This window comes from Nicotiana sylvestris, chromosome 1 (genome assembly GCF_000393655.2).
Source record: "Nicotiana sylvestris chromosome 1, ASM39365v2, whole genome shotgun sequence".
Taxonomy (NCBI): domain Eukaryota; kingdom Viridiplantae; phylum Streptophyta; class Magnoliopsida; order Solanales; family Solanaceae; genus Nicotiana; species Nicotiana sylvestris.
The window spans coordinates 131,730,283-131,754,121 of NC_091057.1; the positions used below are offsets into that span (position 1 = coordinate 131,730,283).

At 36.1% G+C, this 23,839-nt stretch overlaps 1 protein-coding gene across 3 annotated transcripts in view; it reads left to right on the forward strand.

Moving 5' to 3' along the window:
* Window positions 1-3,178: 3,178 nt before the first annotated feature.
* LOC104241190 (ADP-ribosylation factor 1-like) overlaps window positions 3,179-23,839 on the forward strand; it is a 167,908-nt gene continuing 147,247 nt past the window's right edge. The window contains exons 1-7 of one of the 3 annotated variants that reach the window (XM_009796106.2): window positions 3,179-3,421; window positions 4,059-4,219; window positions 5,249-5,319; window positions 5,861-5,980; window positions 6,161-6,279; window positions 6,407-6,488; window positions 6,570-6,847. In XM_009796106.2, the coding sequence (XP_009794408.1) occupies window positions 4,072-4,219; window positions 5,249-5,319; window positions 5,861-5,980; window positions 6,161-6,279; window positions 6,407-6,488; window positions 6,570-6,575 (546 nt within the window). In that variant the 5' untranslated portion in view covers window positions 3,179-3,421; window positions 4,059-4,071 and the 3' untranslated portion in view covers window positions 6,576-6,847. Of the gene's footprint in view, window positions 3,592-4,058; window positions 4,220-5,248; window positions 5,320-5,860; window positions 5,981-6,160; window positions 6,280-6,406; window positions 6,489-6,569; window positions 6,848-23,839 lie in introns of those variants that run through there. The other 2 variants (XM_070167892.1, XM_070167896.1) reach the window with 2 other exon arrangements.

Consider the following 23,839-nt stretch of genomic DNA (forward strand, 5'->3'; position numbering starts at 1 on the left):
TCACATTGTCATGAAACTTGCTCGAAAATGATGATATGATGTATCAATAAATAACAACAAAGAATGAGATATGATATGTAATGAATAAATATGACTGAGTATGAAATTTCAATGAAATCAATAAGTAAACAGTAAGAAACGACAATTATGAGTCCCAACAATACCAGCATATAGCCTAAATCTATTCTCTAGTATGATTGACAACTCAATTACTTTAAGAACAGGTAACTACATAGTACCACGAAAACAATAGAGTCACAACTTACACTGTGCACGACCACACGCCCGTCACCTAGCATATGCGTCACCTCAACACCAAACACATATCACGTAATTCAGGGTTTCATACCCTCAACACCAAGTTTAGAAGTGTTACTTACCTCGAACAAGCCAAATCCAATACCGAGCAAGCCAAACTATATTCCAAAGATGCTGTCCCGCGTACACCAACCTCCAAACGGCTCAAAACTAGCCAAAAGTAACTCAGATACATCAAATAATGCCAAAGGAAACAAACTCAATCAATAAAGGTCGAATCTTTAATCAATGCCCAAAAATCAACCCAAAATTCTAACCCAGGCCCGTACCTCGGAACCCGACAAAACTCACAAAATCCAATAACTCATTCAATTAAGAGTCAAATCATACTAATTTCACTCAAATCCGACTCCGAATCGATGTTCAAAACTCAAAAATTTACTTTATGAAACTTTAGGCTAAAACCCCCAAATTTCTCTATTGGAACCCTCAATCAAATGCCGAAAACGAAGATAGATTAATGATATAAAATAAAAAATGAGTAGAGAACACTTACCCCAACCCACATGGCGAAAATTGCTTCAAGAATCGCTTCAATCCGAACTCCATAGCTCCAAAAATGCAAAATGACCAAAACCCTCGAAATAGAGTACTTTAAACTTCTGCCAAGGCATCCTCTTAAGCGAACGCAGAAAATCCATCGCGTTCGCGATGAACAAAAATGATTTGCCACCAAAAAACACTATGCGTTCGCGATGCATGCCACGCGAATGCGATGACCACTGATGCCAAAGCTTCGCGAACGCGACTCACATTACGCGATCACGATGAAGAATTCCCCAGCTCCTAGCTGCCAAACCTCAACATTTTGCGATCGCAGTTCCTCATACGCGAACGCGGACAGTAACCCACATGACCCTACGCAAATGCAGCCACCCTATCATGACCGCGATGACTTAAATGCCCCAGCTCCAAATTTCCTCTATGCGATCACATACCCATCTTCGTGACCGCGAATGACAATCGAGACACCAGAAGCCAGCCTCAACCAGCAATGAAACGCATGAAGAAAAATTATCCGAAATCGATGTAAAACACGCCCGAACCCCTCGGGACCCCGTCCAAATATGCCAACAAGTCCGAAACACAACACATGCCTACTCGAGGCCTCAAATCACACATAACGACAACGAAACAACGAATCGTACCTCAAATCAAATTTGATGAACTTTTTAACTTCCATAATTCGTGCTGAAACATAGCAACCAACCCAGAATGAACCCAAATTTTGCACACAAGTCCCAAATTACATAACGAAGCTATTCCAATTCCCGGAACCACAATCCAAATCTGATATCAAAAAGTTCACTCCCGATCAAACTTTTCAAAAATTCAACTTTCGTCATTTCAGGCCAAATTCAACTACGAACCTCCAAAGCACAATCCGGATACATTCCTAAGTCCAAAATCACCCAAAGGAGCTAACGGAACCATCAAAACTCCAATCTGAGGTCAAATACTAAAAAGTCAAACTTGGTCAACTCTTCCAATTTAAAGTTTCCTACTTGAGAATTATTCTTCCAAATCAATTCCGACTAACTTGAAAACCAAAATGGACGATTCACACAAGTCATAATACATCATACGGAGCTACGCATGCCCGTAAACTACCGGGCAAAGTGAAAATACTCAAATGACCGGTCGGATCCTTACAAAGTACCTATTTCTAGATAAAGTTGAAAGGTACAACTCAAAATCCCTACTATAGTTGAACTAGAATAAAAGACAAACACTTGAAACTGGTTCTTGTTTCCGTTTCATGTAGCTTAAGGTTCGCACACTTGAAACACACAGGAATTGCTTGCAAAATTGCTATTTTGCTCTCAACTCTTGCTTAACTTTAGCGTTTGTGCGTCACCTGTAAAAGAGAACAAACTGATATATATAAAGTTACTAGAATCATAAATAACTAGAGTTCTAATGCTTTACTTTTCCTTGGTGGAAGAGTTCTAATTATCTTCAACTTCTAACTCCTCCCTTATCTAGGATAGAGTTCTCCTCAAGTAAGGAGTCTCGCTCCTTATCAATTATGCAATCTTTTTGTTCAGGAGATATCATATATAACCACTTGTGCTTATTTCCTTCACGTGCATGCCTTATGCTTGAATCTGCCCGTGCCCTGTGCACACTGTGTATGGACATGGCTCATGCATGAGTTCCTTTGTCAATCATCAAAACAAACTTACTTAGGCCAACACAAATCTTAGTCAATCCAAGCATTATATCGCTAGTACGAGAATAAATCTACAAAACAAGCTACAATTATAAGTTTTTCCATCAATCTTGAAAGAATATATTCTTTAGGTAGTTTCAAAATATCTGACTTAGAGTTTTTTCATTTTCTGCACCTCCACCCCACCCCACTGTCCCCCTCCCTCCCACAAAATATTTTTTTTTTACTTTTTTTTTGTTATTTCAAATTTCTGTTTTTTTTTTCGTTTTTCTGCACATCCCCTGTCTCTCCCCCCTCCTCCCCCCATTTTTTTTTATTTTATATTTTTAGTTTTTAGTTTTTTCATCTTTCGGTTTATAGGTTCGAAATTTTTCAAGTTCGGAAGTTTATGTGTTTGGAAGTTTACGGGTTTAGAAATTATAAAGTTTACGGGTTTGAAAATTCGCGGTTTCGAAAGTTTAGTGGTTCGGAAGTTTATGAAATTTGTGGGTTCAGAAGTTTGTTGGTTCGAAAGTTTATGGCTTCATGTTTATTGTATCTAAATTATTTATGAATATTCTTGAAAAGTTATTTTCCTTAATTTGCATACCAAATACCGAAAAATAAATAAGATTACTGTTTGTTTTCCAAGAAAATATTTTCTTGAAAAACATTTCCAAAGATTCTAGAAATTTTCTACTATTTGTCACCCAAAAAGTTTAAAAGAATCCAATTCCACATATGACGAGACTTTAATTAATTTGAAATTTCAAATTGTCAAATTTAATAGGGCCTCTCCCTAAAATAGCTGATATTTCCGACAATCCTTGAGGCATCCCCTAAAAGAAGAAAAGAACATCCATAGCTTTCGCAATTTATTGTCATTTCTAAAGGGCAGTCTTTTCTAGATCTGCCCCTCTCTCGCTCTCTCCTGATTCGTTGTTCATCACTGTAAGATCTCTCTTCTCCAATTCATTGATTTTCATCACACGCACACAACGTTCGGTTGCTAACAATTGATATGATAAAGTTTGTTTATTTGTGTATCTTTTTTGTTGATCGAGAAATTTATGGAATTTAAGATCTGGATTGGGCCTTTTGGATCTGGGTTTTTAATAAAGGTTTCATCTTTATTTGATGTTCATGTGTATTCTTTGTATTTCTGTTGATTTGATCTGGTTATGCTTTCTGGATTGGTGTTAATTTTTTGGATTTGGACTTCTGTTCTTTTTGTAAATGGATCTGGATTTTGTTAGTTAGTCATGTCCAAGGATCAGATTTACATACACGGGTCCTTGATTCAATTGATTGTTAAACTTATTGATATGGATCTCTAGATAAATAAAGGAACATTGAAATTTAAGATGATTCTTTTTTATAAAAAAAAAAAAAAGAGGAACCAGAAGTTGCTTATTTGATCACCATATTGTAATCGGGATTTCTGTTGGCTTGAAATCTTAGCTCTGGTTCTCATTTTCCAATGCTTGTGCATTTATGAAACCTGTCGATACAATAAAATTCATTGGTGTAAGCTTGATGGTGAATGTAAATTGTGCGGTGATCTGAGTTTTTATTTTTGGTCCAACAGGCATTGAAAAAAGATGGGTTTATCATTCGGGAAGCTTTTCAGTCGGCTGTTTGCCAAGAAGGAGATGCGTATTCTGATGGTCGGTCTTGATGCAGCTGGTAAAACCACCATATTGTACAAGCTCAAGCTGGGAGAGATCGTTACCACTATTCCTACCATTGGTAAGTTATGTTATGGGTACTGTATGAATGATCTCTAATTGTTTTTATTGCTTGTGGGGCTGATCTTATGCTTTGATAACTATTATATTGATATTGTCATTCTGTTTTTGTTTTGAGTAATTGCTGCTGCTATTCGAGTTTTTTCCAACAAACATCCCTAAGCTCTACCCACAATTTAAAGTCCATTAGTAAAATATCCACGTGAACAAAAAAGCATTCTTAGAATTTCCCAGAGAAGAGTAGGTTTCATCCTTCCATTATACACCGTAAAAGGATTAGTGGAATACTGACATACATGACATGTGACATCCCAACTTCCATTCCAAAAACATTTATTGCCTGACCATCTTACTAAAGAGTTTCCTTGCAATTTAACCTTCACTGACGAGTAAATGCTTCCAAACATAGTAGGATATGACATATTAGCAGAGGTTGTTGTACACGCTGGTGTCTACAGGACAATTTTAGATTAGACAAGTCAATAATCAAAACTACCATCTGTGAAGTAAAATTTGTTAATTTTAGAATAAACTAGCAACTGTATCTCCAAAAGCATATATGTAGCTAATACTTAAGCAATAACGAGGGAACATAATCAACAATATACTAGCGAAAACACCTTTGGACCGCAGCTTGACATCATCTCATCAGAATCCAGAAGCAAGTAAAAAACCAATTGTGTTAAACTTTTGGGACTAACCCTTTACAACAAGTCAGAAGAAGAACATAGCTTCAAACTAACAACATAGCTGATAGCATCCCGGGATGGAGGGATAGAGGTGCTCAATCTGTTACCTGAGTGATTGGCTTTTTTTTTTCAATATATGCTTAATATGCTGAATCCAAAAAATGTTGTAAATAACTCCTGATCAAAAACAAAAATTGTAAATAACTTTCTAGCATTACAACTATGTCCTCTGTTTTTAGTAGTATGATTGTTTAGCAAATGTTTGCCATAGTTGAGTTGATTCTAGCTAGCTATTGCTATTAATAGTTTAATACTATCTGCAATTACTCATTCTTTATCAGGATTCAATGTGGAGACTGTTGAATACAAGAACATAAGCTTCACTGTCTGGGATGTTGGTGGTCAGGACAAGGTACTTAATGCCATACGATACCAAAGTGCTATGCTATCTGCAATATTTAACATTAGTTTGTTAAACAAGTGAAAAGACATTGCAAGTTCTACTTTGATTTTGGCTGACTTTCATACTGACCTTAGTTCAAGTTGCAAGATAAAGGATCATTTCTGGTATTGGAATTATGTTTTCTTTCTCGTACTAGTGTTTCAGGTTCACCAGGCTTCATCTTCTTCGTCTTCTTTTTTTTTTTTTTTTTTTTTTTGCTATTCTTGCTCGATATTTCCACTCACCAAAAAAAATTGAAACATGAAACCAAGAAATGATCTTTATTTCCCTCTTATATCAAATGCTTGCCTTTTCTGCTTTTATCAAGTACTGGCTTACCTAGAATTGCATTTGCAAGGACTTCTATTAGATGTATGGTCAAGGGTTATTTTATTTTATCTACTCTTAAGACATGTGATGGAGATCTTTTGATACTGTGACGTGACTCTTTGTGGAAGTTGACATACTTCGTGTTGCCTATTGTTCCCTTTCAAATTTCTTGTATTTCCAGATCCGACCATTGTGGAGGCATTACTTCCAAAACACACAAGGACTTATCTTTGTGGTTGATAGTAATGATCGTGATCGTGTTGTTGAGGCTAGAGATGAGCTGCACCGGATGTTGAATGAGGTATGGAAATGATGCTTATCTTTCTATCAGTTAAGACTATATCAACTATATCAAGTCCTGGGGCCCATGTCTGATATATACAGAAGACATATCCAGACATGTTGTTTTAGTTAACATTCTTGGAGTTGGTTCCTTTCACTCGTATCCTGTTCTGAATGACTTTTGCCAATGTAAGCATAGGATGAACTGAGGGATGCTGTGCTGCTTGTGTTTGCTAACAAGCAAGATCTTCCAAATGCTATGAATGCTGCTGAGATTACTGACAAGCTTGGTCTTCACTCTCTCCGCCAACGTCACTGGTATGTGCTATGTGGTGCTTCTTTATTTGCAAGATCTTTAAGTATATGTTTATAACGAACATGACTGGAGATTCACATGGTTTGCATGTGCTACCAAATGCTGAATCTGTGTAATTTTGTTACGCAGGTACATTCAGAGCACTTGCGCTACCTCTGGAGAAGGGTTGTATGAGGGGCTTGACTGGCTCTCAAACAACATTGCAAACAAGGTACGGGAGCACTCATTATCACATTTGGTTTTATTTCTCGCTTTATTAGCTCTAAAAATTCTAACATTGTTGTTATTGCAGGGTTGAACTCGGGATCCATGATTTTTGCAGCTATATTTTTGTCAATATAGACTTCAACAATGTTTAGAGCACTTATGTACTTACTGATCTTTCTTTCGCGAGATAGATCTGCTTATCCCTATTGTTATCAGTACATTTGCCCTTTTCTTTTAAAGAATGGTACTCTGCAGTAACTTTAGGGTAAATTAATGTAATATTTTGCCCTTTGGCTGACATATGCTCAACTACTTTGCCTTCAACATTTTATTTTAATTGAGATTAAGGTTCTCTCCCCGTAATTGGTTGGTTGAAGTTGGTGATGTTTCTCTGCACTGCTGGTGAGCATGTCTTTACTAGTTGTGCTACTTATCTATTAGACAAATTTGAATTCGGAATTTTCAAGTATTTTGTTGTGTTGAGAAGTTTAGGCCTGGTGATGTATGAGAACCCTGCAACGAATTGAGGTTTACTAATATTTAAGCTTGCAGAATTGACTCAAGATAATGTAACTTTGGCTATAATTCCTTCTCTTTTAGCATCTTCAATTATCATGATATTAAAGCGGGAAAGATCCACTTCTTTTGGGAGAAAAAAATATATTATCATGGCATTAAATATAATCATGATTACACAATTACATTACAGTTGATTTAATTCATTTGGGAGAAAGAAAATGTTATCATGATTACGGTACCTTCTGTTGGATTTGATTATGTTCTAATATTGTATGATGCACATCAATCTTTAACATCGATATTTTTACGATGCTCTATTGCTCTGTAAGAAAAATAGGTGCTTAGATTATAAATATTCTATTTATGGATATATACATTTTGGATTTTATAATAGTCCCCAAATGAAATTCCTTGCTAATTCAAATACATATTTTATGGTCTATTATCATGTTTGAACCTGGGTGCTAATTCAAATACATATTTTCTCTTCTATTATCATGTTTGATCTTGGGTTGTATTGTGCTAAAATTTATTTTCTCACTCATCTTGTTTGTAAATGCGTTGGACCTCTAAGCCTCATTTTTAACCTCACATATCATTTTTCCCCGCCCAATCTCATATGGAGTATAATTTATGCTCTTAAAACCATGTTAAATTTTTTTGCATCTTAAAACCATGTTAATTTTTTTTTGCATTTCACCTTGATAGATATCTTCCGATGACAACACACTCCTGCACCATTCTAATCCAATCATTCTTTTTTTTTTTGTTCTCTTAATATCACCATTATGGTGAGAGGTTAGGCATGGCCTCAACCGGTATATTAAAATCACAAAAAGGAAAAATTCGATAAAGAAGGGTTGATAAAACTAAGATAATTGGCCCCTTAGTTAAAAGCAAAGGAACACAAAACAAAGAAATACATTGCTAAAGCTCCAAATTAAAAGCATGTGAAGGCCAAAAAACTCCTCAATAGGACAAGCCAAAATTGGGAAGGCTAAGCATTGAATGACTTTTTGGTAGTCCTAACTTGGAGGTTGACCAGCTGGTTTCTGTCATTCTTCAAAGCTGAAAGCAACTCTACCTTCATAGGTAAAGTGTTAGCTTCCATGAAGAAAGTAGATGATTTCCTATGTTAGATAGCAAGTCGGCAGTGCAATTGGCTCCCCTATAGCAATGTGAGAACTTAATGTGGCCTTTCTGCCTCATCTCTCTGATGCGTTCAGTTAAATGGGCAATTTGCCAAGTTGTTCCAGCCTGATTGTTTACTGCATTGATTAGGATTAGAGAATCAGATTCAATTTTGACCTCCTTATATCCATTGTCAATACACCAAATTAAGCCTACTAGAATAGCCCTTGCGTCCGCCATATTGTTAATACGTGAGCCAAAGAAAGTTGAGTTAGCCATAATGAGGTCTCCATATTGATTTCTTAACCATCTTCCTCCACCTGCTAACCCTGGGTTTCCTTTGCCACATCCATTAATATTGAGCTTTAGACCACCATCAGGTGGTTTGATCCATTAACAGGATTAACCTTTAGTAAAGGCTTGTATCTTTTCACAGCATGGACTAAATGTGGGAACTGGACATTAATTAGAACGCAAATCATATTTTAGTAGATCTTACTCATGTCCATTTAGGCTACTGCAATCATGGAGTCAACTATCACTTATCAATCTAAGGATATTAACCATCTAAGAAACATCAACAAACAATTAGAGCAAAAGCAGTGATTATCATGGATAAGAGTCATCCACAAAGCATAGAGAGAAATAAAAGTATTGCACCATGAGCAAAAAGACAAAAAAACATCCCATTCAGGTCACTGGTTTTCTAACTAGGCTAGGAAGAGTTTAAGGCTGGGAAGACCAGGTTCTTGGTTTCTGGACTGAAGCAGCTTCAATATGTCATGAAAAATGCCTTCATTCTTCTCCTTTTCCTTTGAAAGCTCAGCTCTGAGAGCATTCCTCTCAGTTTCTACTCCAACCTCTCAATCTCAGTATCCTTAGCCTCACTCTCCTACACCAAGGCTCTCACTTTGTTGTTCACAAGTACCCTTTTGGATGAACTAGGTTCTTTGGGAGCAGCATGGACTTCATAGTCACAAGTAATCAAGGTGTTGGATGAAAAAGTATTGTGCGGGAGGTCCAATACCTATTGTTAATAGACAACTACGACAACTAAAATCAAAGAAGATTGCTCGGTCGAAGTACATAGGAACCTGGGATATACAAGCAGAACAAGTACCGTAACTATCTGAGATGTCAGATACACATTCTAACTCGTTCGAGGACGAACGAGAGTTTATGTCACGACCCCAAACTGGACCCGGTCGTGATGGCGCCCCTCATGAAGACAAGGTCAGCCGAAACAATTCTCAAATCAACCATTTTCCATTTAAAAGTGGGTTTTATACCATTTATAAACCATTAATCTCATAATGAACATTTAAAAGAACAATGCGGAATAATTACACAAGCCCGACATCGGGGTGTCACTAGTCATGAGCATCTACCAAGGTCTGAATACAACAAAATAGTCAAGTGTACTAAGTACAAAATGGAATGAGATGAAGAAACAGTGTTGCGAACGTCGTGCAACCACCTTGCTAACTCTGATGACTTCGCGTCTGAGCAATCAATACCCGCTACCGGGTTCTGAAATACCTGAATCTACACACGAGGTGCAGGGAGTAATGTAAGTACTCCAACCCAGTAAGTAATAAGTGTAAATAAAGAATGAGCAGTAGGAAAAAATGAATCCACATTCATGATAACTCAATAAGCACACAGGCTGCTAATTCAGAATACGAGTCGATCGTCTTATTAAAATCTAGCCTTTTGGTAAAAATCATTTGAAAATGCTTTTCAATAGTTTAAGTAGGGTTCAATACCATTTATAATAAAAGAAATGAAAAACCATAATCGGCCTCTCGGGCAAAACATAGTTCGTAAACAGCCCCTCGGGCAAAACAGGAATCATAAACACCTCATAACATGAAAATCTCAATGGAAATAACAAAGCCAAATCAGTGATTAAATTCTAAACATCTCATAAACCCCAGCTTAAATGAAAGTTGTTTTAAAACATTTGTTCAACACTTTCGACAGAGGCTCAATATAAAGATGAGTGAAAACAATCAATAAATCAACAAATTCGATAGAAACTCATTTTAAAGAGGAGTGAAAATCAATAAGTTCATAAACAGGCCCCTTAGGCAAAACATCACTCATGTGCATGTATATATCTATCGCCCCTCGAGCAAGCCTTTCAGTCACTCGTGACTCAACTCTTATCAATCAGCACTCACACTCAGCAATCACACTCAATAGGTACCATATAGTAACCGCTGCGGCACGCAGCCCGATCCATATATTGTTGCGGCGTGCATCTCGATCCATATATCTCATCGACGACGCTCACTGAGGGTGTGCAGACTCCGGAGGGGCTCCTACAGCCCAAGCACTATATCGCTGCGGCGTGCAGCCCGATCCAACATATTGCTGCGGCGTGCAGCCCGATCCATATATATATATATATATATATATATATATATATATATATATATATATATATATATATATATATATATATATTGCTGCAGCGTGTAGCCCGATCCATAACTATATAATCTTCACAACCAGGCTCTCGGCCTCTCTCAGTCATTAACCTCACAATCAGACTCTCGGTCTATCTTAGTCATCAACCTCACGATCACTCGTACCATCAGTAAAACAGGGAACTCGGCCCAAAGAGTTTTCATATTTTTAAGAAATAAAGTGATAAAACAGATTTAAACAATAAACAGGTAAAACACGACTGAGGATATGCTTTCAAAACAAATAGAGTGAGGAAAAATAGTGAAAGTGCCCCTAAGGGTCTTAGCAGGTCGACACAAGGCCCCAAACATGGCATACAACCTAAAATATAATAACATCAAACAATTAACTATCAATTACACATTAAAATAATCGTTCGAAATGGACTAAGTCACAATCCCCAGCAGTGCTCTACCCCATGCTCGTCATCTAGCATGTAAGTCACCTCAACATAGCATAACAATGCATAATCCGGGGTTTTAAACCCTCAGAACAACAATTACAATCATTACTTACCTCGAACCGGCTAAATCTCTAGCTCGCGATGCCTTTGCCCCTCAAATCGGCCTCCACGCACGTCGAATCTATCCAAAATCAGAATGAATACGTCACAATATGCCAAGGGAACAAAGCCCAAGCGAAAACAAATCGAAAAATGCCAAAAATTCTGAAATTAGCAAAACACGAGCCCTGGGCCCACTTCTCGAAACTCAAATTTTTTTACATCAATATATTCCTTATCTCCCCACGAGTTCATACATACTAAAATTTCTCAAATCCGATCCCAAATGGTCTTCCAAATCCCCAATTAAAATTCCTAAAATTTCAAGCCCTAGTTCTTCCATTTTTGGCTTAAGTTTCATGAATTTCTAGGTTGATTTCACAATAGAATCAAGCTTTAGGTTAAAAAAAAACTTACCTCAAATCGGCTCTCCTTGAATCCCTCTTTAATTTGCTTCAAAAATCTCTCCAAATGATCAACAATGGGGGAAATGAGCCCCAAATTCGCAGATGCAATGACTTAAAACATTCCGCCTAGCTATGCCCGTTCCTTCATTGCGATCGCGGCACAAGCGTCGCGATTGCGAAGAGCAAATATTCAAGACCTCAAAAATACACTACGCGAACGTGACCAGCACCCTGCGAACGCGATGACCGGATGAAATAACCTTACGCGAACACGATGCACAAATTACCTTGGATCCTATCTGACTCACTCCCTCTACGCGATCGCGAGTGCCTTCTCGCGAACGCGATGCACAACTTCTCAACCTTCCGCAAACGCGAAGCCTCTCGCGCGAACGCGAAGGCTAAATTTTAGGCCTTCCTCCATTCCTCGCAAACACGAGGCTCCTCACGCGAACACGAAGAGGTAATTCTCTGCAACACTGAACCTGTTATTTCTGTAACTTTCAAACTCCAAAAATGGTCCGATTGACCACTCGAAACTCACCTGAGGCCCCAGGGACCTCAACCAAAAGCACCAACACATCCTAAAACCTCGTTCAAACTTGTTCCAATCATCAAAACACCTCGAACAACACCAAATCCACCAATTCACATCGAATTCAAGCCTAAGTTTTCTAAAAACTTCTGAGATACGCTTTTGATAAAAAACCCAACCAAACCACGTCCGAATGACCTGGAATTTTGCACACACATCCCAAATGACATAACGAAGCTACAACAACTATCGGAATTCCATTCTAACCTCTATATCAAAATCTCACCTATCCATCGGAAAACGTCGAAATCTCACTTTCGCCAATTCAAGCCTAAACCTTCCACGGACTTCCAAAATGCATTTCGATCATGCTCCTAAGTCCCAAATCACCTAACGGAGCTAACCAAATCATAAAATTCCGATCCGAGATCATATACAAGCAAGTCAAATATTGGTCAAACCTTTCGAATTTCAAGCTTCAAACTGGGAACTGTTCTTCCAAATTCATTGTCATAATTCATCACACGGGGTCATGCCCAAGAACTGGCGAGCAAAGTGCAAAATCTCAAAATGACCGCTCGGGTCGTTACATCCTCCCCCACTTAAACATACGTTCGTCCTTGAACGTGCTCAGAGTTATTCCAAAAGCCAACCAATCGCTGAATAACCTTACTATGCACATACCCGGGCTGATCCCATGTCACCCTATCACATATAGGTCCGATAACATAATGCAACTGAAATTTCAAAATACGACCTAGCCCATAAACCTTAGAGCCACATTTCCACTCCTGAGATCATCCACAAGATCAAAATCTCACATCTATACTCCGAATAAGCCCGAACTGGCTGTAATAACCCATACCTGCAACCTTAGGTGCAATTACATGGTATACCACATACTTCAACCACTTGTAGCGATAACCTCTAATCACAACAGCTGCACACAACAAACGAATACCGGTAGAAAACCTCTTATCAACCAAAGTCTCATTCTCAACGCTTCCATATGCTTCCAATGATAAATAAACCATACAGTAAGCCATAACCATTCCTCAAATCAACCATTCATGAAGCCACTTCTCATCTGGCAAAAACCATAGCAATTTCTGAGTCGAACCTCGATATTATCCTTCCAACATGCTGAAATCGAATCCGTTCGCATTAATTAATGATCCCAACAATCTCCTCTGATCCAACACACTACTCTGGTGACATGACATATCAATACATGATTAAGCCATAACTTTCATAATACACGCACCAATAAGCAACGGTCCGAACATACTCAAATCATGAAAATGACTCTAACGAAAGAGCTGCCCCTCAAGCTCACCAATACCATCACAACACAAGGTTGAGAACCCATCTCTCATCATAGAAATAGAACACACGAATCTAACCCGCAAGGTAATAACTCCACATAGCTTCACTGCAACGTGCGATCCTATCCAAACACTTCTCTACACGAAACTACTCGAGTCACTATGCTCGAAATCGACAACCACGCACAATTTGATGTCTGGAGCCAAAGCAAATCATTACACCCATGATGAAACAAATAACATACACCATGCAAACCCGAAAGGACATAACCGATACGCCATTCACCGAGCAATACCTAATCACTCTTCCCGCTCGACTTCCACTATGAAACTCTAACAGAACCGCACCATAGGTGCCTATAATCAATAGATCATAACGTCTCGCAAAATAGAAAGGTAACTCATAGATCTCCCCAGATTATCAATAAGCTCAATAATAACCGAATCAACACATCCTTCGCCTACAGCAACTCGAAGTCAACAAGGCCATCTCGATGCTGGACACATATCCATATAGGTCTACCAATGGACCACACATCAACTCTAGTTACCCACAACAGATAAATAATCCTTTGAAGGTTCACAATGACTGAATCATAGCACATACTAACATCTGACTAACTTACCCACATTTTGCCATCCACAACCACGAGCTAACCTGCGTATGAGAACTTCCAGTTTCCAAGTCCATAAAACACACGAAGTACCATATCTGATCCCAATTCCGTCACTCGCATATATAACTCACCTCTAGTACTCAATCATTCCACGAGAGATACTCTAAGATTCCTCAATTCAGAAAAAAAGATTGAGAATGAAATCAAGGTAATATCATTAATTTCAATTAGTCTATGTTCAGGACTTTGTGTCCTTAACTTTTGAACTTGTAACACAAAGTTAAGGACTGCCTGTCCTTAACTTTTGAACTTGTAAGGTCAAGTTCAGGACCATATGTCCTGAACTTTTGAACTTGAAACTTGAAGTTCAGGACCATTGTCCTTAACTTTTGAACTTGGAATCAAAGTTAAGGACTGCATGTCCTTAACTTTTGAACTTGAAACTTGAAGTTAATGACCTATTGTCCTTAACTTTTGATCTTGTAACTATAAGTTAAGGACTGCCTGTCCTTAACTTTTGAACTTAAAACTTGAAGTTTAGGACCACGTGTCCTTAACTTTTAAACCTATAAGTCTAAGTTCAGGACCATCTGTCCTGAACTTTTGAACCTGAAACTTGAAGTCCAGGACCAAGTGTCCTTAACTTTTCAATTTGAAACTTGAAGTTCAGGACCAAGTGTCCTTAACTTTTTAACTTGGAATTCAAAGTTAAGGACTGCATGTCCTTAACTTTTGAACTTGTTACTCTAAGTTAAGGACTGCCTGTCCTTAACTTCTTTATTTGTAACTTGAAGTTTAGGACTACATGTTCTTAACTTTCTAACTTAGTTTCTTTCACAGGATTTAAAGAAAAGTTAGGATCAAAGCTTGATACTTTGTTGAAGATTTATGTGAAACCTAATGAAAGGAACATAGAGAGAGAATCTAGTGTTCCAATTACTAAAGATGAAGTTGATGATCATTGTCATGGTACAGAGCCTACTATTACAATTAACAAAGATACAGGTGGTGATGAACGTGATGATATGGATGTGCATGCAGAAGTTCTGTATGAAAGCTATTTTAGAGATGCACATCTAGATGATGAAACTGATAACGTCACCGATATTGGGAAAGGTTAGATATAGATTTTGAATTTTTTTTCATTGAAATTTATATTCAGTAGCGTAATACATATAAACTTTTTTGTGATTACACATATTTGTATAATCTATTGATGGAGTGGAAGTTCAAGATGTAGTAGAATGTCAAGACCAGGAAAATCCAAAAAAGACAGGAGTAACAGAAAAAATTTGTAAATGTGGATTGCAATCTCAAGAGAATTTAGAAAGTCCATTGGGAACAAGTGTCAGTGAGATTGTATGCAAATGCTTAGAAGGAACATATGATATGTCTACACCTCTCTCATATAAAGAGAAATTTGGAGTTTAAAATTGTGCCAATCAAGGTTAGATGAAATTTTCATGATATGTTGAATATTAGTTTAGTGAACTATTAGAATGGGTATTAATTGCAAATGTTACAGAATCTTTTGAAGCTGCAAGGGAAGAAGCTGGAGTGGAGTATCAAGAGAAAAGTGGAGTACAATCTCAAGACCTAGAAAATACCGAAGGAACAAGCATAAGTGAGATTGTTTCCAAATGCATAGATGGAACATGTGATCTCTCTAGACCTCGCTCTCTTACTAACAATATTGGAAGCCAAGAAAATGCTAGTGAAGATAATGATTTAAGTAGGATAATCTTGACAATTGCAAACGGTTAGACAGTGTTTTTTTAAATTTTATATATGTTTTTTTTAATCAAAGATTAGTAACAAGTACTAATTATGTTAGCTCTTGTAAATATTTTGCAGAATCTTATGAACTTGCAACTGAAGAGCAGTTGCAAGATAAAGAAAATGTTCAGTTGGAAGATAAAGAAAACAATGCAATCAATATGTCAGCTCAGTTGTCTGTTGAAAAAACACAAGAAGACAGTATGAACAAGACATGTATTGATTGTGTCCTAAATATTATATTCATAATTGAAAATGCTAGTACATTTCAAAAATAATGTTCTTAGTTTTTGTCTCTTCATTTGGCGACTTGCAGCAAACTAATATATATATATATATATGGTGTTGTTTGCAGAGGAAAACAATGATGAAACTCTTAACCAATATACTAGGAAAAGAAAGAGAGATAGTATTGGTTATGATGGTCCGTCATTTTCTATTCTTACTCTACTCCTCCAAGTACACAAATGAGCATTGATGGGGGTTTGTCTATGGAGGTTGAAGGAAATATTGAAGAAGAGCTTGGTCGAGGTAAAAGGAATAAGAAGCTTAGTTGGCAGTTGAAATCTCCTTTTGATCAAGAAAGAAAAACAGGAACATCGATGGCGCACAATGAAAATACTCCTAAGAGTTTGGGCTAGATAAAATCAACATATACTCGTAGATGTATTTTTCATTATGCCAAAGATGATGCAAAATTATTGAAAAAATTCATTGTGTGGTTGGGAAAGGAGAAAAGGAAAGGTCGCAAAAAACAGTAAGTCTCTTAATGTATTTCATTATTTGTTAATTGCTTAAATTCGTTAACTTGTAATTTTAAATTTAGGACTAAGTGTATTGATATTGAAATTACTAAAGTTAAGTGTCCTTAACTTCTGTGATTGTATGTCTAAGTTTAGGACCAAGTATCCTTAACTTTTGAATTTAAAAATCAAAATTAAGGACCAAGTGTCCTTAACTTTTCAACTTGGAATTCAAAGTTCAGGATCAAGTGTCCTGAACTTTTGAACTTGTAAGTCAAAGTTCAGGACCATGTGTCCTTAACTTTTGAACTTATAAGTCTATGTTCAGGACCAAGTATCCTCAACTTTTGAGGTTGAAAGTCTAAGTTCAGGACCATGTGTGAACTTGAAAGTTGAAGTTCAGGACCAAGTGTCCTTAACGTTTGAAGTTGGAACTATAAGTTAAGGACTGCATGTCCTTAACTTTTATACTTGTTAGTCTAAGTTAAGGACAAAGTGTCATGAACTTTTGAACTTGTAAGTCTAAGTTCAGGACCATGTGTCCTTAACTTTGGAATTTGAAACTCAAACTTCAGGACCAAGTGTCCTTAACTTTTGAACTTGAAACTCAAACTTCAGGACCAAGTGTCCTTAACTTTTCAACTTGAAAGGCTAAGTTCAGGACTAGTTTCTAACTTTGATATTTTCACAATTTTCAGGGGACAAACTGATATATATGCTGATGATAATGGTGTGAGAAAGAATCCATACAAATTGTATCATCAAAAAATCAGTAGTAAAATGTTCTTCCTTGAGCTTTCAGATAGTAGCTTTGTACTTGATGATAAGGTCTGATAATTCGCAAGACATTTATTTTCTTTATTCTTAATTTGTCATTTTTAATTATTTTATGACTGATGGATTTGTTTTATTTTTTGCCTTTTTATGAAGCATATTGACATTGCCCTATATTATCTGAGAAAGAAGGAATGCTACCACCCTCGCGACCATCCTTTTCATTGCACAATTACATATATTCTTTTTGATAACTATATGGTGCTTGTATAAGGATTTTAATGAAGATGCTACAGATGAGTTTTGGTGTGGTGATAATCAATTGTTTCTGACACCATATGTGTATGGGGGGGGGGCAGTCGTAGATGTGGAATTGCTTGGACAGAGGTTGAAAAAATCTTTTTTCCATGTCGGCTTCCTTCAGAAGATGATAATGCTGTGACATATTTTCTTTTGGGGGTATTGGACTTGAATGAGAAAAAGATTGATGTGTACGGTTCCATATATAGTGAGCCATATGAGGCAGGAATGAATCACATTAAAATGTATGCACGCACGGTCCCCCACTTGCTAAAGTTCTCACAGTTTGACAAACATCACAAGTCTTTTGGAAATGCCTTCAACAAATTTGATGTTCTGTAGCAAAGATCACCACACCAAACTGGATCGTACGTGTTGTTATTTGTTATATAATTTGTATATACTTTAGATTTATTGTTTAATTGACTCCATATCTTACATTTTTCTTAGGACTGATTGTGGTGCATTCCTGATCAAGTATGTGGAGTTGTTGATGATTGGAAAGGATGTGGAGAAATTCCAACCTGAAGACATAAAAGACTTTAGAAAAGAACTTGCCACAAATCTTTGGGCACATGATGAGTGGAAAAGAAATTCTGGTTATGATACACCACCAGAAAATGTTGGCGATGACTATGATAGTGAAAATGAAACTTGTTGTCAGAAGGAGTTGTAGTTTAGTTGTAAAGAAAGTTAGTTGTGATTGATCTTTTGTATAAAATTGCTGTAAAGAATCCATATGAATTCTGAAATATCCTGTAAATTACTCAAAAGGCACTTTTATTTTGTTTATATACCATAAGTTTTTGTCACAACTATGCAAAATTACAATTTCAGAAGTAATATGAAGGCATCATGTTATTAATTTCTTTGTTCATGTCAAGTATTGATTTGTCCATTGATATTGTTAGTATTAGTTCATGACAAAGTGTAATTGAACTTCAAATTCAAAGTTAAGGACCAAGTGTCCTTAACTTTTGAACTTGTAAGTCAAAGTTTAGGATCATGTGTCCTTAACTTTTGAACTTGAAACTGAAACTTCAGGACCAAGTGTCCTTAACTTTTGAACCTGCTATTCAAACTTAAAGACTGTCTGTCCTTAACTTTTGAACCCGCAAGTCAAACTTAAGGACTCTTGTCCTTAACTTTTGAATTGAAACTCAAAGTTAAGGACAGACAGTCCTTAATTTTTGAACTTTGAACTCAAAGTTAAGGACTGACTGTCCTTAACTTTTGAACCTGTAATTCAAACTTAAGGACTTCCTGTCCTTAACTTTTGAACCTGCAAGTCAAACTTAAGGACTCCCGTCCTTAACTTTTGAACTTGAAACTCAAAATTAAGGACAGACAGTCCTTAACTTTTGAACTTTGAACTCAAAGTTAAGGACTGCAAGTCCTTAACTTTTGAACCTGTAATTCAAACTTAAGGACTGCTTGTCCTTAACTTTTGAACTTGTAATTCAAACTTAAGGACTGCTTGTCCTTAACTTTCGAACCTGCAAGTCAAACTTAAGGACTCATGTCCTTAACTTTTGAAATTGAAACTCGAAGTTAAGGACAAACAGTCCTTAACTTTTGAACTTTGAACTCAAAGTTAAGGACTGCATGTCCTTAACTTTTTAACCTGTAATTCAAACTTAACGACTGCATGTCCTTAACTTTTGAACCTACAAGTAAAAATTAAGGACTCCTATCCTTAACCTTTGAACTTGAAACTCAAAGTTAAGGATAGACAGTGCTTAACTTTTGAACTTTGAACTCAAAGTTAAGGACTGTCTGTCCTTAACTTTTGAACATGTAATTCAAACTTAAGGACTGTCTGTCTTTAACTTTTGAACCTGCAAGTCAAACTTAAGGACTCGTGTCCTTAACTTTTAAACTTTGAACTCAAAAGAAACAAAAAGAACGTAAGCAGAAAGAAATTTTAAAAATTTGGACATCTACTCAAATAAGAATAATCTAAATGAATCCAATTTATAGCAAAAACTTAAAAGAGTCGATAAACATAAGTGGATATATCTACTATTCTCTATGATTTCTTGAAAATGGATGGACTGTCGGAGAATATATATAATATCTTCTATTATGACCAATTCTTCTGCAACGACCACATTTGAATGTTATTTTTGATGACTCGGTAGCTGGAATATGCCTTTTCTTCTGCCTTATACCTGGTGGCACTTTGAAATCTGGAGGTTTAACAATTTGTGACTTAACACTCTATGGTACAATCCAAAATCAGTATGTCCTACAGGATGTATTTGTCTTTCATATATTTTCAGCCAAGATTCCTTTAAGTACCAGTACGAGCAAAAGTTGGACTTCTTGATGTTTCTCTTCTCGATAGCTGCAATTACATGTATGCATGGTAATTCATTAAATTGAAACTGAAAACAATCACATGTTCTTTTGTTTAAGTCCACCAAGAAAGTTATTCCTTATTCTTCAACTCTAGAACGCCATGAATCAATAGGGAAGACCTTCAATGTTGAAAAATTATAAGTTAGTACATTATGTTAAATTATATTAAAATCATAAGCTAAACATAAAACATAATACTTACATTCAAAGTAAATGTTAAATCTATCTTTTTCTTCAATTCATCATCTACCCAACAAGAAACATCATAAAAAGTTCCTTTTGCTTCATTTCTTCTTTCATAAAACCAACGTTGTAGCTTCACTTGAATGAAATCCATCATTTTTAATATAGGCAGCTCCCTTGCTTCTAATAGAACAGAATTCATTGACTCAACTATATTTGTTATGAGCATGTCATATCTTCATTGTGGACTACAAGAACGTGCCCACCTTTCCGGTGGTTCTTCCATCAAGTAGTCATAAGTTTTCTTATCTACTTTTACCATATCTGACATGTATAGATCAAATTTTTTTACGCTTGTATACTCTTGCAGCACTTTGGAAAAGTTTTATGATCTCACTTTTCACTTTCCTTCGCTTGAGGTTCTGCTCCAAATGAAAGATACAAATCTCATGATGGCTTTGAGGATATACCTTTGCAATACCATATGTAATAGCTTGATGCGTGTCTGATAAAAAAAATTAAATTCTCACGGCTCCCAATTACATTGCAAAGCTGACTAAAGTACCACTCATAAGAATTGTTACTTTCAGATTCTGCTATTCCAAAGGCTAGTGGGAAAATTTGGTTATTATCCTTTAAAACTGAAATCATTAAAACACCACGAAATTTTGACTTTAAAAAAGTTGCATCAACAACAATCACTGGTCTATAATGATTCCAACCAGATATTGATGATTCATATGCATAAAACATATAAAGAAACCTGAAAATACAGTATAAAATAAGGTTAACAGAAGTTAAGGACATGCAGTCCTGAACTTCAGATTACAAGGCCAAAAGTTAAGGACAAGTAGTCCTGTAGTTAGACTTACAAGGTCAAAAGTTAAGGATAGTCAGTCCTTAACTTAGAGTTACAAATTATAAAGTTAAGGACATGCAGTCCTTAACTTTGAGTTCAAAGTTCAAAAGTTAAGGACATGCAGTCCTTAACTTTGACTTACAAGTTCAAAAGTTAAGGACATCCAGTCCTGAACTTCTCGTTACACGCTCAAAAGTTAACTGGTTAAAGACATCATGTCCTAAATTTTATAAAACGGACTAATAATTTTTTTTGATTGTTTACCTGTTATTGTTGTCTATTTTATGTTAGTATATGTTCCCGGATTTTTACTTCTCATCATATACAAGTATGAAGATAATAATTCATAATTCTCTTCAAGAGTTCCTCTTATTAAAGCGGAAGCAAGTTGAATAGCACGCCACTCCTTGTGATACCCAATGTCTAGTCCATGCAATTTTTGCATCTCTACCATGACAAAAGCTGGTGTAACTTCAAACCTTGGGTCTTGAAGATTGTCGATAATGTAACCACTAATCAGCTTTGAAGTTGCATGCCTTTGATCAGCTTTCATAGTGGTAACAGAGCAGTCATGATTTTTCTCAATCTTTACTATCTTGAACAATGTTGAATCTTTAATTCTGAAACCACGCACATACCACCCACACTTATCATCATTGCATTTCAACGAATATCTTATTGAGCTTGGTCTAACAACCTTGAATTCAAAATGTCCTTTAATTGCTATATTCGAAAAAAGTTAATTATACTCTTCTTTTTGTCAAATACCGATCCCACTTTTATTTCATCCAACAAAGCATTTTCTCTTAATATCGTAGTTGGGGATTCTTTTTGTTTCAAATTTGACCTTCGTCTAGTTAGTTGAGTAGAGGTTTTTTCAGCAACTTCTTCGATTACCAGTGCACTCTCTAAGACTTGAATACCCAAATCTTGTTCGCTATCAATCTCTATAAAGCTTTGTCCTTCTACTTAGAATCAAATGTTTGAAGCATCTCTTTAATTATTGGTTGACCTTCAACCATATCTATTTCCATTATATGTTGGCATTTGTTTTGATTGTCATGTTGAGTTTCTCTGTTGACATGTGTTTGAAGAACCTCTTCTGTTATTAGTTGAGCTTCAACCATATCTATTTCCATTATCTGTTGGCATTTGTTTTGATTGTCATGTTGAGTTTCTCTGTTGACATGTTAAAAGTTGCTTGTCGATCCAAAAACTCTTTCCGAAATATCAACAATGAAACAACAGCCCTTGAAGAGTGAATGAGTTTTTAGTAACTCTATACATGTGTGAAGATCTAAATCTTTGGATACAAGCATTCCCTTGCTTGTTCCAAGGTTGATATCAAATCATATCACTGCTTCAAACTTGTCTCTATCCAATTCAATAACTTCAAAGATCTGTTTAATGAAATCTTGAAACTGAATTGCTTCAGGTACTAGAACAAGCTTTGTTTGATGATCAAGATACATATAGTCTTCAGTCCATCTACCATTAAAAGCAATTATAATGCATATTGTTTCCATCCTTCAAGTCAAGAGAATGGGAAACTCAGGACATATTTTATAGAGCAATCTTTGTATAATTAAGAACAGGTACTGTAAGTTCAAGACCAAGTTAAGGACCAAGTGTCCTTAACTTTTGAACTTGGAATTCAAAGTTAAGGACTTCCTGTCCTTAACTTTTGAACCTGTAATTCAAACTTAAGGACTGCATGTCCTTAACTTTTGAACCTGCAAGTCAATCTTAAGGACTCTTGTCCTTATCTTTTGAACTTGAAATTCAAAGTTAAGGACCAAATGTCCTTAACTTTTGAATTTGAAACTTGAAGTTAAGGACTCCCTGTCCTTAACTTTTTAACTTGGAACTCTAAGTTAAGGAACAAATGTCCTTAACTATTCAACATGCAAGTCAAAGTTCAGGACGAAGTGTCCTTAACTATTGAACTTGAAACTTGAATTTAAAGACTACCTGTCCTTAACTATTAAACATGTAAGTCTAAGTTCAGGACCAAGTGTCCTTAATTTTTGAACTTGAAACTTGAAGTTAAGGACTTCCTGTCCTTAACTTTTTAACTTATAACTGTAAGTTAAGGACCAAGTGTCCTTAAATATTGAACATGTAAGTCAAAGTTCAGGACCAAGTGTCCTGAACTTTTCAACTTGAAACTCAAACTTTAGGACCAAGTGTCCTTAACTTTTTCAAAACAATTTGCAAAACTATGACAGTATGTCCTTAATATACAGAAGAACAGTAACAAAGTTAAGGACATTGTGTCCTTAACTTTTTCAATTCAATTTGCAAAATCAGGACACTATGTCCTTAATATTATATGCTCAATTTTTATAGAATTATCACAGGACGCGATGTTCTTAACCTTATCAATGCAGAAATTCAAAAAAAAATCAAATTTCTACCTACTGTATAAAAATAAATAGAAATCGGTAAAAGTATAACTATGTCGAAATAAAAATCAATAGAAACACATAAAAGTATAACTTACTGTAAATTTATGTCGATTTTTGGACAAGAAGGTTGAATTCTATAGTTTGAAATCAGAAGAGAATCTTCTGCAATTCTATACTTTGAAATTCGACGATCATAGTGAAGTAGTTACGTGCGCTGCTGCTGATCATTAATAAAAGCGTAGGTACAAGTTATAGCAGAAGGGTATTTTCGTCCAGTCAAGTATAAGTTTATTAAATCAGTGGCTAAAGCATAAAGACATTTAAAATATTGACTTTAAAATAAAGACGGGTGCTATTAGTAGCTATTGTGCACATCGCCCTAATATTGGGAGTGGGCGAAGCCCATTTGCTATTGCCATGCAAGACCTGGATAAGGGCTACGT